Genomic DNA, 15,680 nt, shown 5'->3' with positions numbered 1-15,680 from the left:
CAGATATGGCTTAAAAATCCCATTCATCAAGCTCATGAAAGCAGCAGGGGCATTCGTAAGACCAAAAGACATCACTACAAATTCGTAATGCCCATACCTGGTCCGAAAAGCAGTCTTTGGCACATCCGTTGCCCGTATTTTCAATTGATGATAACCGGATCTCAAGTCAATCTTAGAGAAGGCACAAGCACCTTGTAACTGATCGAACAAGTCATCTATGCGAGGAATGGGATACTTGTTCTTAATAGTTACCTTGTTCAACTGCCGGTAGTCTATGCACATCCGAAAACTCCCATCCTTCTTCTTCACAAATAACACCGGAGCACCCCAAGGGGATGCACTTGGTCTAATGAAGCCTTTGCTTAACGACTCTTGAAGTTGGGCCTTTAACTCTCTTAACTCAGCGGGAGCCATTCTATAAGGGGGTATTGAAATGGGGCGAGTACCCGGTTCAAGATCAATGCAGAAGTCAATATCCCTATCTGGTGGCATACGAGGAAGATCTGCAGGAAACACATCTAGAAACTCACGGACTACCGAAACCGACTCAATTGAAGGTACTTGGGTAGTGTCATCCCTGAGGTGTGCCAAGAAATCTAAACACGCTTTACTAACCATTCTCTTAGCCTGAACAAAGGAGATGATACGAACCGGATTGGAAGTGTAGTCACCCTCCCACACTAACGGATCTGTCCCAGGCCTGGCTAACGTCACAGTTTTAGCATTACAATCCAAGATTGCAAAATTTGGAGAAAGCCAAGTCATACCCAAAATTACATCGAAGTCAACCATTTCTAAGATAAACAAGTCTACACGAGTATTGCTCCCCACAAACGTTACAAGACAAGACCTATACACTTTTTCAACTATCACAGACTCACCCACCAGAGTAGAAACACGAATAGGCATGTCAAGCAATTCGCAATGGAAATTAAGACCATTAGCAAATGCGGAAGATACATATGAAAATGTAGAGCCAGGGTCAAATAATACAGAATCCATACAATCACAAACCAAAAGATTACCTGTGATAACAGCATCTGATGTCTCCGCTTCCGACCGCCCAGGGAAAGCGTAACAATGGGCCCTATCACCTGTCTGCCCGTTGCCCCTACCATGTTGCGCTGCAGTAGTTCCCATTTGTCCGTCACCCCGGCCATTTTGGTAACCAATATTACCTCGGCCACCACGTCCTCCAGAAAAGTGGCCTCTACCATGACCACCTCTACCTCTAGCTATTGGGGGTCTATAACTCTGTTTTGGGCAATTCCTCCTAATATGTCCAGTCTCCCCACATCCATAACACTCCCTGGAGTCAAGCATAGGTCTCTCAGAGAAGTGTTGACCGGTCTGAGGTAGACCCCCAACTACAGTCTGTAGTGAATACTGAATTGGTCGGACTGAGTAACCTCCTGAACCCTGTCCTCTAGAGTAAGAACCATTAAACTCACCTCCCTTTAGAAGCCTTTTTGATGTCGTTGCCATGGTGAAGTCATCTGGCTTCACTCCTTCTACCTCTATCACGAAGTCTACCACTTCTTGAAAAGATTTTGCCGTAGCCGCTACCTGTAAGGCTGAAATCCACAATTCTGACCTTAACCCCTTCACAAAACGGCGAATCTGCTCTTGTGGACTGAAACAAAGTTGGGTGGCATACCTGGATAATGCACGAAACTTAGCCTCATATGCGGTAACCGACATCCTACCTTGCTCTAGGCTCAAGAACTCATCTCTTTTCCTATCCCTCAAAGTACGGGGGATATACTTCTCCATAAACAAGCTAGAGAATGATGCCCAAGTCATAGGTGGTGCCTCTGTTGGTTGACACTCAACATGTGACCGCCACCACATTTTGGCGTTCCCTTGGAACTGATAAGTCACAAACTCAACACCAAACCCTTCTACTATACCCATCTTGTGTAGTAGCTCATGACAGTCAACCAGAAAATCGTAGGCATCCTCAGATTCAGCACCCTTGAAGACTGGAGGTTTCAATTTCAAGAACTTACTGAAAAGTTCATGCTGGTCATTTGTCATTATAGGTCCTGTAGTAAGACGAGGAAATGTTCCTATTTCCAATGAGGCATCCATGCGGGGAGCCACAGTAGCCGCATGTTGTACCTCCGGAGCCTGAGGTGCTGGTGTAGAAAACACTGGAGGCACTTGGCCTTGATCAGATAACCCGCTAAGATAAGCAAGAACCTGATTGATCATCTCTGGGGTAGGTTGGGGTGGTAATTCCTCATTCTGTACTTGTTCATTTTCCCCATCCTCCCCTTCTCTTACTACTTCCTTAGTCGGTGGAGGAGTCACCGCCCTAGTACCAGATGGGCCAGGCGTTCGTCCTCTTCCTCTAGAGGACGTCCTCTCGTGAACTCTACCGCGGCCTCTTGCTACTGCTCCTCTTTGAGCTACAGTCTCAGTGGCTGGCTCAGATGCATCTTGTCTTACCGATGTTAATGTTGGCGCGGTTGTTGCTCTAGTTCTAACCATCTGCGAAATAGAGTGAAGATGGTCATATACCAATTTGTATCACCTAGATACCAATTGGATCAAAGTAATAGCACGAAAGAAAGAAAGAAAGAATGGAATTTTCCTAAAGTCTTATAGCATCTCAAAGAAAGTAAAGGCGTTCCCCTACCGTTCCTTAAGACTCTACTAGACTCGTTCTTGTATGATGAGACCAACGAACCTAAAGCTGTGATACCAAGTTTGTCACGACCCAAAACGGGCCGGGAGTGGCACCCACACTTACCCTCCTATGTGAGCGAACCAATCAATACAAAACCCAACATTTCGAATATAATAACACAATATAATGCGGAAGACTTCAACTCATTAATGAAAATCAATTAAATAACTTATAAAAACTTGATAACTATTATTATCCCCAAAATCTGGAAGTCATCATCACAAGAACATCTATCCTCTAATTACTAACACTAGGAGTATCTAAGAAACTAAACATAAATAAAAAGCTAGTCTATGCCGGAACTTCAAGGCATCAAGATATGAAGAGGAAGATCCAGTCCAAGCTAGAAGCATTAGCTCACCCTGAAATCCGGTGTAATGAAGACTGGCTAGAGTTGCGGTTGAGTTGAAGATGACGGTATGTTTGCTGCACTCCACAAATAACAAAGAAAAACAATTACAAGTAGGGGTCAGTACAACCACAAGTACTGAGTAGATATCATCGGCCAACTCAAAATAGAAAACAATATATATCAAGTAATAATATAAAATCAACTACATTACTCAACATGTAGCAACAACAAGTACTATAATTGTTAATAAGTACCGCCAAGTTCACACATGAGGACTCAAGCCTCAATACCATACTCATTTGGGAATTAGGTTCATTAGATTAAGTATTTTAACATCTTTCAAGATTCATCACCTTTATTCTTGTGTCGGTACGTGACACTCCGCTCCCCTACTACTATGTGTCGGAACGTGACACTCCGATCCCCTAGTTCTACGTGTCGGTTCGTGACACCCGATCCCCTAATTCTACGTGTCGGTTCGTGACACCTGATCCACTAATTCTACGTGTCGATTCGTTACACCCGATCCCCTAATTCTATGTGTCGGTTCGTGACACCCGACCCCTAATTCTACGCGTCGGTTCGTGACACCCGATCCCCTAATTCTACGTGTCAGTTCGTGACACCCAATCCCCTAATTTTACGTGTCATTTCGTGACACCCGATCCACTAATCTCATTACTTTAGTTCATCAAGCCTTCTTTTATACCAAGGCATCATCGATAATAAGGGGTTTTCAAGATTTGGGAGTCAATAATTTCATTACAATTATATAATCACATTCATGCAATCATACAATTAAGCATATAGAAGACTTTACAATACAACCCAACACATATCATTCGCTATTAAGAGTTAACTACGAATAATATAAAAACCATAACCTACCTCCACCGAAGAGTCGTGATTAAGCAAGCAATTTCCTCAAGATCTTTGCTTTCCTCTTCCTTCCTCTCTCTCTCGATCGTTTCTCCCTCTCTTCCTGTTCTTTTCTTTTTCTTATTCAAACCCTCTTTTTTTTTACCCTAGTTAGCATATAATTAAGTATGAAAGACAATGAATTTGACCCATTAATTAATTCAAGGTTATCTCTTTTAACCCTCAAGTAGTTAAATTATTAACATTAACCCACTAAATTTATAATTATAGCAGGAATAGTCCAAAACTCCTCATTTAAACATTTAAAGAAATTCGACTCAGCCTGAGATTACGCAGTCTGTGACGGGCCGTCGTGCCTGCGACGGTCCGTCCTGCTGCTTCCGTCACAGAGTTCAGAGACTGAAATTTACTGAAAAGTCTGTGACGGCCCATCATGCCTATGACGGTACGTCCTGTCACTTCGTCACGAAGTTCAGAGAGTCGATTTCAGTACCCAATTTTAAGAATTCTAAGTATTTTGGAACATGACACCCTTGACGGTCCGTCGTGCCTACGACGGTTCGTCATGGGGTCCGTCGACCTAGACAGCTTTTCAAGAATTAAAATCTGCTGCTCAAAATGACTAAACAGGTCATTACAGGATCGAAAAATAAAATAAATATTTCATCTATAGATAAGAATTTTTTTACAGACAAGAGTAACATATATAGAAATAAGGGTCATATCATACATATATATTTGTAATGCGATACAAACTGTACAAAATTGGTGAAAAATAAAAGAGACCAAAATAGACGATGGAGATAATGAGTTTATGTACAATCAATAATAATATTGTGATGATCATTTTTGAGAAATCTCTTCACAATATCTTGGCAAGGTTGCAAAACAGTATTCGTCCATGCTTCGTCGAGATCTTCTTCTCTATCTTCTTTGAAAACGTTTGTAGCAATAATATGATGCACCGACCACATTTTCTCTCTTATTAATCGTTGAATCTTGTCAAGTTGGTTACCAATTAACATACGAGTATTTTGCTTGATACTTGAAATTGAAGCTTGAAGAATCATCTGATTTGATTCATCATCTCCGTCTAAATTTGTTTCTTCCCTTAAATATCTGTCCATTTAAGGGACACCGATGGACCGTCGGATTCCTTTGGTGTAATCTGCATCTGGAATGAAAATTTGTCGCACCTCATCCACTAGTCCTGCATGTATCACAAATTTAAAGAAGAGTTTTATTTAGAAGAACATATATTTGATAACCAAAAATATTATTAAGAAAATTATATAAGAAAAGTTTTTAGATAGCTACATCATAGTATATCTTGATTGATACATAAAATAATTACCAAAATACCTGCTTTGACCATTTGATCAACCCTCATGTCAACTCTACGGTTCAAGACCGATCGCTCAACATCAATACAAATAAAGCAACAATCATACTTATAATTGAACATGAACACAGGATCTTCCACATGTTTTTCAATATACGAATTTGACCCTCCAACAATAATTGGAACATGTTGAGTCTTCATTATTTTTTCTATATAGACGATAGATTGCAAACAAAAATCTTCAGCTGTGAAGTCTGAATCTGGTTTAATTTTACCTATGAAAATGTGATCAAATTAACTTTCTCAGAATTAAAAGAAATTAATTTTTAATAGTAAAGTATATTTTTCACTAGAATCTATAATTACTACTATAAAATTATCAAGGTAGTCATTTGATATAAGTATTCTTGAGAATAAACATATATACCTAACAAATAGTGTCGTACACCTTGTTTTTCAGTGTGATTGATCTTGTTTGTAACAATTTCAAGTCCCTTGTAAACTTGCATTTTATCCGAGTTGATTATTTCTCCTCGAAAATAGGTGGAAAGGTCAACACAGAGACGAGATTTTCCCGTTCCTGTGGCCCCCATTATAAAGATCACTTTCTTCTAGTTGGACTCTTCATTGTTAATGAAAGTAGACATTTTTTCTACAAAAAAATAATAATAATTAGTTTAGAATAGTGAATTCATAGTCAGAAAATAAAAAATCTTGTAAATATAAAGCTAGTAAGTAGAAACCTTGCTTGAATTGAAATATACTATCTAAAAATATAAAATTTTCTTGATGGTGGATGTCAAAAAAATAAATAAATTACATTCAGCTTTTACAGTAAAATCTTTTTGTGGACTTTTAAATTGGCATACCAATTTCATAATTTCTGATATATTTTAGGATAGGAATGACTTTTTAAATTTTTATAGATATATCAACTTGAATTTTGGTAATTAAAATTAAATATAATTTAGGATAAAGTTATTAGTGTACTTTGTTAGGAGATCACTTAGAGCTGGGCTTTTATAGTAATAATTTGATTTTTATAGACTTATGAATTAGTAAACCAAATTAAATATATATAAATTCATATGTTTTAGAATAGGAATAGTTCATTAAAAAATTTAGAGATATGTCACCTTAAATTTTAGCGATTAAGCTTAAATTATTTTAGGATGACGTTTCTAGATGTATATTGTTATGAGATCACAAGTAGTAACAAAAGGATTGTACAAAGAACTCAATAATATTTATGACGGAATATATTCAAGTGATAATGAGTCAAATCTTACACTATTTATCAGCACATCATAAGTGTTAAGTCTAATTCCATATGAGGGAAGTGAACAATTATCGATAACTATTTCAATTACGAGTATTTAAATTAACTTGTGCACCATATAATAATATATAAGAACTTTATTGAATCAAGCTTCAATCAGCGTGATAGAATTAGGTAGAATATATTCATTACCGATAGATTATAAATTTACTATGTTATCTTCTTTGTCTATGTAACATTTTTAAGTATTGAGTTAAGAATTCTATTCTTCAAAATCCTTTTAGAGTGGAATCTTCCCGAACATTTATGATGATTTATTATTTTATCACTCTATTAGCTTGACATTATGAGTGATCTCATGTAATTGTGTACGTACGTATTTGTATTAATATATATTAAATATAGAAGGCTTGGACTTGGACTTGGATCGAAACATAAAATAAATATTTCATCTATAGATAAGAATTTTTTTACAGACAAGAGTAACATATATAGAAATAAGGGTCATATCATACATATATATTTGTAATGCGATACAAACTGTACAAAATTGGTGAAAAATAAAAGAGACCAAAATAGAAGATGACGATAATGAGTTTTGTACAATCAATAATAATATTGTGATGATAATTTTTGAGAAATCTCTTCACAATATCTTGGCATGGTTGCAAAACAGTATTCGTCCATGCTTCGTCGAGATTTTCTTCTCTATCTTCTTTGAAAACGTTCGTAGCAATAATATGATGCCCTGACCACATTTTCTCACTTATTAATCGTTGAATCTTGTCAAGTTGGTTACAAATTAACATACGAGTATTTCGCTTTATACTTGAAATTGAAGCTTGAAGAATCATCTGGTTTTATTCATCATCTCTGTCTAAATTTGTTTCTTCTCTTTAATATCTGTCCATTTCAGGGACACCGATGGACCGTCGGATTCCTTTGGTGTAATCTGCATCTGGAATGAAAATTTGTCTCACCTCATCCACTAGTCCTGCATGCAAAACAAATTTAAAGAAGAGTTTTATTTGGAAGAACATATATTTGATAACCAAAACTTTTATTAAGAAAATTATATAAGAAAAGTTTTTAGATAGCTACATCATAGTATATCTTGATTGATACATAATATAATTACCAAAATACCAGCTTTGACCATTTGATCAACTCTCATGTGAACTCTACAGTTCAAGACTGATTGCTCAACATCAATCCAAATAAAGCAACAATCATACTTATATTTGAACTTGAACACAGGATCTTCCACAAGTTTTTCAATATACGAATTTGACCCTCCAACAATAATTGGAACACGTTGAGTCTTCCGTATTTTTTCTATATGGACGATAGCTTGCAAACAAAAATCTTCAGCTGTGAAGTCTGAATCTGGTTCAATTTCACCTAAGAAAATGTGATCAAATTAACTTTCTCAGAATTGAAAGAAATAAATTTTTAATAGTAAAGTATATTTTTCACTAGAATCTATAATTACTACTATAAAATTATCAAGGTAGTCATTTGATATAAGTATTATTCTTGAGAATAAACATATATACCTAACAAATAGTGTCGTACACCTTGTTTCTCAGTGTGAGTGATCTTGTTTGTAACAATTTCAAGTCCCTTGTAAACTTGCATTTTATCCGAGTTGATTATTTCTCCTCGAAAATGGGTGGCAAGGTTAACAGAGATACGAGATTTTCCCGTTCCTGTGGCCCCCATTATGAAGATCACTTTCTTCTTGTTGGACTCTTCATTGTTGATGAAAGTAGACATTTTTTCTACAAAAAAAAATAATAATTAGTTTAGAATTGTGAATTCATAGTAAGAAATTAAAAAAACTTGTAAATATAAAGCTAGTAAGTAGAAACCTTGCTTGACTTGGAATATACTAACTAAAAATATAAAATTTTCTTGATGGTGGATGTCAAAAAAAAAATAAATTACATCAGCTTTTATAGTAAAATCTTTTTGTGGACTTATTAATTGACATATCAATTTCATAATTACTGATATATTTAGGATAAGAATGACTTTTTGAAATTTTATAGATATATCAACTTGAATTTTTGTAATTAAAATTAAATATATTTTAGGATAAAGTTATTAGTGTACGTTGTTAGGAGATCACATAGAGCTGGGCTTTTATGGTAATAATTTGATTTTTATAGACTTATAAATTAGTAAACAAAATTAAAGATATATAAATTCATATCTTTTAGAATAAGAATAGTTTATTAAAATTTTTAGAGATATGTCACCTTAAATTTTGGCGATTAAGCTTGAATTATTTTAGGATGACGTTTCTAGATGTATATTTGTTATGAGATCACAAGTAGTTACAAAAGGATTGTACAAAGAACTCAATAATATTTATGACGGAATATATTCAAGTGATAATGAGCCAAATCATACACGATTCATCAGCACATCATAAGTGTTAAGTCTAATTCCATATGAGGGAAGTGAACAATTATCGATAACTATTTCAATTACGAGTATTTATATTAACTTGTGCACCATATAATAATAGATAAGGACTTCATTGAATCAAGCTTCAATCACCGTGATAGAATTAGGTAGAATATATTCATTACCGATAGATTATAAATTTACTATGTTATTTTCTTTCTATATAACATTTTTAAGTATTGAGTTAAGAATTCTATTCTTCAAAATCCTTTTAGAGTGGAATCTTCCCGAACATTTATGGTGATTTATTATTTTATCACTCTATTAGCTTGACATTATGAGTGATCTCATGTAATTGTGTACGTACGTATTTGTATTAATATATATTATATATAGAAGGCCTGGACTTGGACTTGGATCGAAACATAAAATAAATATTTCATTTATAGATAGGAATTCTTTTAATGACAAGAGTAACATATATAGAAATAAGTGTCATATCATACATATATATTTGTAATGCGATACAAACTGTACAAAATAGGTGAAAAATAAAAGAGACCAAAATAGAAGATGGCGATAATGACAGTTTATGTACAATCAATAATAATATTATGATGATTATTTTTGAGAATCTCTTCACAATATCTTGGCATGGTTGCAAAACAGTATTCGTCCATTCTTCGTCAAGATCTTCTTCTCTATCTTCTTTGAAAACGTCCGTAGCAATATTATGATGCACTGACCACATTTTCTCGCTTATTAATCGTATAATCTTGTCAAGTTGTTTACAAATTAACATACGAGTATTTCGCTGGATACTTGAAATTGAAGCTTGAAGAATCATCTGCTTTGATTCATCATCTCCGTCTATATTTGTTTCTTCCCTTAAATATCTTCCCATTTCAGGGACACCGATGGACCGTCGGATTCCTTTGGTGTAATCTGCATCTGGAATGAAAATCTGTCGCACCTCATCCACTAGCCCTGCATGCAACACAAATTTAAAGAAGAGTTTTATTTAGAAGAACATATATTTGATAACCAAAAGTATTATTCAGAAAATTGTATAGGAAAAGTTTTTAGATAGCTACATCATAGTATATCTTGATTGATACATAAAATAATTACCAAAATTACCTACTTTTACCATTTGATCAACCCTCATGTCAACTCTACGGTTCAAGACTGATTGCTCATCATTAATCCAAAAAAAAGAAACTATCATACTTCTATTTGAACATGAACACAAGATCTTCCACAAGTTTTTCAATATACGAATTTGACCCAACAACAATTATTGGAACATGTTGAGTCTTCAGTATTTTTTCTATATAGACGATAGCTTGCAAACAAAAATCTTTAGCTGTGAAGTCTGAATCTGGTTCAATATCACCTAAGAAAATTGTAACGACCTGTTTAGTCGTTTTGAGCAGCAGACTTCAATTCTGGAAAAACTGGCAGAAGTGACGGACCCCACGATGGACCGTCATGGGCACGACGGACCGTCGCAGGGTCTCGTTTAAAAACACTTAGAAAATCTGAAATTGGGTACTGAAAATCGACTCTCTGAACTTCGTGACAAGATGGCAGGACGGACCGTCACAGGCGTGACGGACTGTCAGAGAGCCTTCAGTGAAAATCCATTCTCTGAACCTTGCGATGACCTGCAGGACGGACCGTCGCAGGCACGACGGGCCGTCGCAGGTTGCGTAATTCCAGTCTAGGTCGGATTTCTTTACATGTTTTAAAGGGGCGTTTTGGACTATTCCTGCTATAATTATATATTTCGTGGGTTTATATTAATAACTCAATTTCTTGGGGGATAAAAGAGGTAACCTTAAGTTAATTAGTGGGTTATTATTTCCATCTTTTATTCTTAATTATATACTAATTAGGGTAAAAGAAAGAAGGTTTGAATAAAGAAAAATAGAAAGAGCAAGAGAGAGAGGGAGAATCGAATGAGGAAGAAAGAAAAACACAAGGCTTTGGGAAATTCTTGCTTGATCACAAGTCTTCGGTGGAGGTAGGTTATGGTTTCTCTTACGATATTCGTAGTAAACTCTTAATAGCGAATGATATGTATTGATAATATTGTAAACCCTGCTATGTGCTTAATTGTATGCTTGCATGAATGTAATTATATAATTGTGATTATATAAGCATGATGAAGTTATTGAATCCCAAATCTTGCAAAACCCTAATCTCTTTGTTAATGATGAGGCCTTGGTATAAAAGAAGGCGTGATGAACTAAAATAATGAGATTGATGATGCTTTGGTAAGAAAGAAGGCTTGATGAATTGATAGAAGGAGATTAGGGGATCGGGTGTAACGAACTGACACGTAGATTTAGGGGATCGGGTGTCACAAACCGACATGTAGATTTAGGGGATCGGGTGTCACGAACCGACACGTAGATTTAGGGGATCGGGTGTCACAAACCGACACGTAGATTTAGGGGATCGGGTGTCACGAATCGACATGTAGATTTAGGGGATCGGAGTGTCACGTACCGACACAAGAGGATTAATGAATATGAGGGAGCGGAGTATCACGTACCGACACAAGAAAAATAAAGATAATAAATCTTGAAAGATGTTAATATACTCAATCAAATGAACATAATTCCCAAATACGTATGGTATTGAGGCTTGAGTCCTCATGTGTGAACTTGACGGTAATTGTTAATGATATAGTACTTGTTGTTGCTACATGTTGAGTATCATAGTTGATTTTATGATATTACTTGGTATATATTGATTTCTATTTTGAGTTGGCCGATGATATCTACTGAGTACCCGTGTTTTGTACTGACCCCTACTTTTATGTTTTCTTCTTGTTTGTTTGTGGAGTGCAGCAAACGTGCCGTCATCTTCGACTCAACAGTAACTCTAGCCAGTCTTCATTACTCTGGATATCAGGGTGAGCTAATGCTTCTAGCTTGGACTGGATCTTCCTCTTCATGCCTTGATTCCTTGAAGTTCCGGCATGGACTAGCTTTATTTGTTTTAGCTTCTTAGAATACTCTTAGCTTAGTAATGTGATCATAGATGTTCTTGTGGTGATGACTTCCACATTATGGGGATAATAATAGTTATTGATTTTATTGATGAGTTTAAGTCTTCCGCATTACTTTCTGTTGATATTATATTGAAATGTTAAGGTTTAGATTGGTTGGTTCGCACACATAGGAGGGTAAGTGTGGGTGCCAGTCGCGGTCCGGTTTTGGGTCGTGATAAACTTGGTATCAGAGCATTAGGTTCGTTGGTCTCATCACACAAGAACGAGTCTAGTAGAGTCTTAAGGAACGGTAGGGGGACACCTTTACTTTTCTTTGAGAGGCTATAAGACTTTAGGAAAATTCCATTCTTTCTTTCTTCTTTCGTGCACTATCAAGGTATGCCACCCAACTTTGTTTCAGTCCACAAGAGCGGATTCGTCGTTTTGTGAAGGGGTTGAGGTCAGAGTTGCGGATTTCAGCCTTACAGGTAGCGGCTACGGCAAAATCCTTCCAAGAAGTGGTAGATTTCGTGGTAGAGGTGGAAGGAGTGAAGCCAGATGAATTCACCATGGCATCGACATCGAAGACGTTTCGAAAAGGAGGAGAATTTAATGGTTTTTACTCTAGAGGACAGGGTTCCGGAGGTTACTCAATTCGACCTATTCAGTCTTCACTACAGACTGTAGTTGGGGGTCCACCTCAGACCGGTCAACACTTCTCTGAGAGACCCATGCTTGACTCTAGAGAGTGTTATGGATGTGGGGAGACTGGACATATTAGCAGGAAATGTCCCAAACAGAGTTATAGACCCCCAATAGCTAGAGGTAGAGGTGGTCATGGTAGAGGTCGTTATTCTGGAGGAAGTGGTGGTCGAGGTAATGGTGGTCACCAAAGCGGTCGGGGTGATGGGAAAACTGGAGCCACTACATCACAACATGGTAGGGGCAACGGACAAACAAACGAAAGGGCCCATTGTTATGCTTTCCCTGGGCGGTCGGAAGCGGAGACCTCAGATGTTGTCATCACAGGTAATCTTCTTATTTGTGATTGCATGGCTTCTGTATTGTTTGATCCTGGATCCACATTTTCTTATGTATCTTCCTCATTTGCTAATGGTCTAAATTCACATTGTGAATTACTTGATATGCCTATTCGTGTTTCTACTCCGGTGGGTGAGTCTGTGGTAGTTGAAAAGGTATATAGGTCTTGTTTGGTGATCTTTGTGGGGATCAACACTTATGTAGATTTGGTTATCTTAGAAATTGTTGATTTTGATGTAATTCTGGGTATGACTTGGCTTTCTCCGCAATTTGCGATCTTGGATTTTAATGCTAAAATCGTGACGTTAGCCAAGCCTGGGACAGATCCTTTAGTGTGAGAGGGTGACTACACTTCCAATCCGGTGCGTATCATCTCCTTTGTTCGTGCTAAGAAAATGATTAGTAAAGGGTGTTTAGCTTTCTTGGCACATCTCAAGGATGACACTACCCAAGTACCTTCGATTGAGTCGGTTTCAGTGGTCCATGAGTTTCTAGTTGTGTTCCCTACAGATCTTCCTGGTATGCCACCGGATAGGGATATTGACTTCTGTATTGATCTTGAACCGGGTACTCGCCCCATTTCTATACCCCCTAATAGAATGGCTCCCGCGGAGTTAAGAGAGTTAAAGGCACAACTTCAAGAGTTATTGAACAAAGGCTTCATTAGACCAAGTGCATCCCCTTAGGGTGCTCCGGTTTTGTTTGTGAAGAAGAAGGATGGGAGTTTTCGGATGTGCATAGACTACCGGCAGTTGAACAAGGTAACCATAAAGAACAAGTATCCTCTTTCTCGCCTTGATGACTTGTTCGATCAGTTACAAGGTGCTTGTGTCTTCTCTAAGATTGACTTGAGATCCGATTATCATCAATTGAAAATACGGGCAACGGATGTGCCAAAGACTGCTTTTAGAACCAGGTATGGGCATTACGAATTTGTAGTAATGTCTTTTGGTCTTACGAATTCCCCTGCTGCTTTCATGAGCTTGATGAACAGGATTTTTAAGCCATATTTGGATCTCTTTGTGATCGTATTTATTGATGACATACTGATTTACTCTAAAAGTAGGGAGGAACATGAGGAGCATTTGAGAATGGTATTGGAAATGTTGAGGGAGAAAAAGCTTTATGCCAAGTTCTCTAAGTGTGAGTTTTGGCTAGATGCAGTTTCCTTCTTGGGGCACGTGGTTTCCAAGGATGGAGTGATGGTGGATCCTTCTAAGATTGAGACAGTGAAGAATTGGGTAAGACCTACTAATGTGTCAGAAATAAGGAGCTTTGTTGGGTTAGCTAGCTACTACCGCCGATTCATCAAGGGATTCTCTTCTATTGCTTCCCAACTGACAAACTTGACTAAGCAAAATGTTCCATTTGTATGGTCGGATGAGTGTGAGGAAATCTTTCAGAAGCTCAAGACTTTGTTGACTACCGCACCATTCTCACCTTGCCCGTAGAGGGTAAGAACTTCATTGTTTATTGTGATGCCTCCTATTCTGGTTTAGGTGCAGTACTGATGCAAGAGAAGAATGTGATTGCTTATGCTTCGAGGCAATTAAAAGTGCATGAACGTAACTATCCAACTCATGATTTGGAATTGGCTGCGGTAGTGTTTGCATTAAATCAATGGAGACACTATTTATATGGGGTTAAGTGTGAGGTCTACACGGATCATCGTAGCCTTCAGTATGTCTTTACTCAGAAAGATTTGAACTTGAGACAGAGGAGATGGATGGATCTACTAAAGGACTACGATATCACTATCTTGTATCATCCGGGAAAGGCTAATGTTGTGGCAGATGCCTTAAGTAGAAAGGCAGGGAGCATAGGAAGTCTAGCTCACTTGCAAGTTTCTAGACGTCCATTGGCTAGAGTGGTTCAGACTCTGGCTAACGACTTGATGAGATTAGAAGTAAATGAGAAGGGAGGATTGTTGGCTTGTGTGGAGGCAAGATCTTCCTTTCTTGACAAGATTAAGGGAAGACAGTTTGATGATGAGAAACTGCACAGAATCCAAGATAAGGTATTGCGAGGAGAGGCTAAGGAAGCACAAATCGATGAGGAAGGTGTTTTGAGGATCAAGGGAAGGGTATGCGTACCCCGCGTCAATGATTTGATCAACACTATTCTGACAGAGGCTCATAGTTCAAGGTATTCGATACATCCGGGTGCAACCAAGATGTACCGTGACCTAAAGCAACACTTTTGGTGGAGCAGAATGAAGCGTGATATTGTGAACTTTATCGCCAAATGTACAAACTGTCAACAAGTAAAGTATGAACACCAGAGACCCGGAGGAACACTTCAGAGAATGCCCATTCCTGAATGGAAGTGGGAGAGAATTGCAATGGACTTCGTGGTTGGTCTTCCAAAGACATTGGGTAAGTATGACTCTATTTGGGTGATTGTTGATAGGTTAACTAAGTCTCCTTATTTCATTCCGGTCAAGGTGACTTACAATGCAGAGAAGTTAGCCAAAATCTATATCTCAGAAATTGTTCGGTTGCATGGGGTTCCACTATCCATCATATCAGACAGAGGTACGCAGTTTACTTCTATGTTTTGGAAGACATTGCATGCGGAATTGGGTACTAGGTTGGACCTTAGTACCGCGTTCCATCTTCAGACCGATGGTCAGTCTGAGCGAACGATTCAAGTGTTGGAGGATATGCTTCGCGCATGTGTGAT

At 37.5% G+C, this 15,680-nt stretch overlaps 2 protein-coding genes across 2 annotated transcripts; both read right to left on the bottom strand.

Annotated features, from left to right (window-relative positions):
- Positions 1-5,050: 5,050 nt before the first annotated feature.
- On the bottom strand, positions 5,051-5,858 carry LOC101265353 (adenylate isopentenyltransferase 5, chloroplastic-like). Its single transcript, XM_026032614.1, has 3 exons — positions 5,693-5,858; positions 5,286-5,540; positions 5,051-5,133 (listed from the first exon to the last, which is right to left on the bottom strand). The coding sequence occupies exons 1-3, from the start codon at positions 5,856-5,858 to the stop codon at positions 5,051-5,053; spliced, it is 504 nt and encodes a 167-aa protein (XP_025888399.1).
- Positions 5,859-7,440: 1,582 nt separating this feature from the next.
- Positions 7,441-13,578, bottom strand: LOC101265049 (adenylate isopentenyltransferase 5, chloroplastic-like). Its single transcript, XM_069288457.1, has 5 exons — positions 13,455-13,578; positions 9,761-9,943; positions 8,101-8,325; positions 7,691-7,945; positions 7,441-7,538 (listed from the first exon to the last, which is right to left on the bottom strand). Exons 1-5 carry the CDS (start codon positions 13,576-13,578, stop codon positions 7,441-7,443), a joined length of 885 nt encoding a protein of 294 aa, XP_069144558.1.
- Positions 13,579-15,680: the final 2,102 nt, after the last annotated feature.

The sequence above is a fragment of the Solanum lycopersicum genome, chromosome 8 (assembly GCF_036512215.1).
Source record: "Solanum lycopersicum chromosome 8, SLM_r2.1".
NCBI classification, from domain to species: Eukaryota; Viridiplantae; Streptophyta; class Magnoliopsida; order Solanales; family Solanaceae; genus Solanum; species Solanum lycopersicum.
The sequence above is the reverse complement of the archived record's forward strand: the minus strand, read 5'-3'. Positions and strand labels throughout refer to the sequence as shown.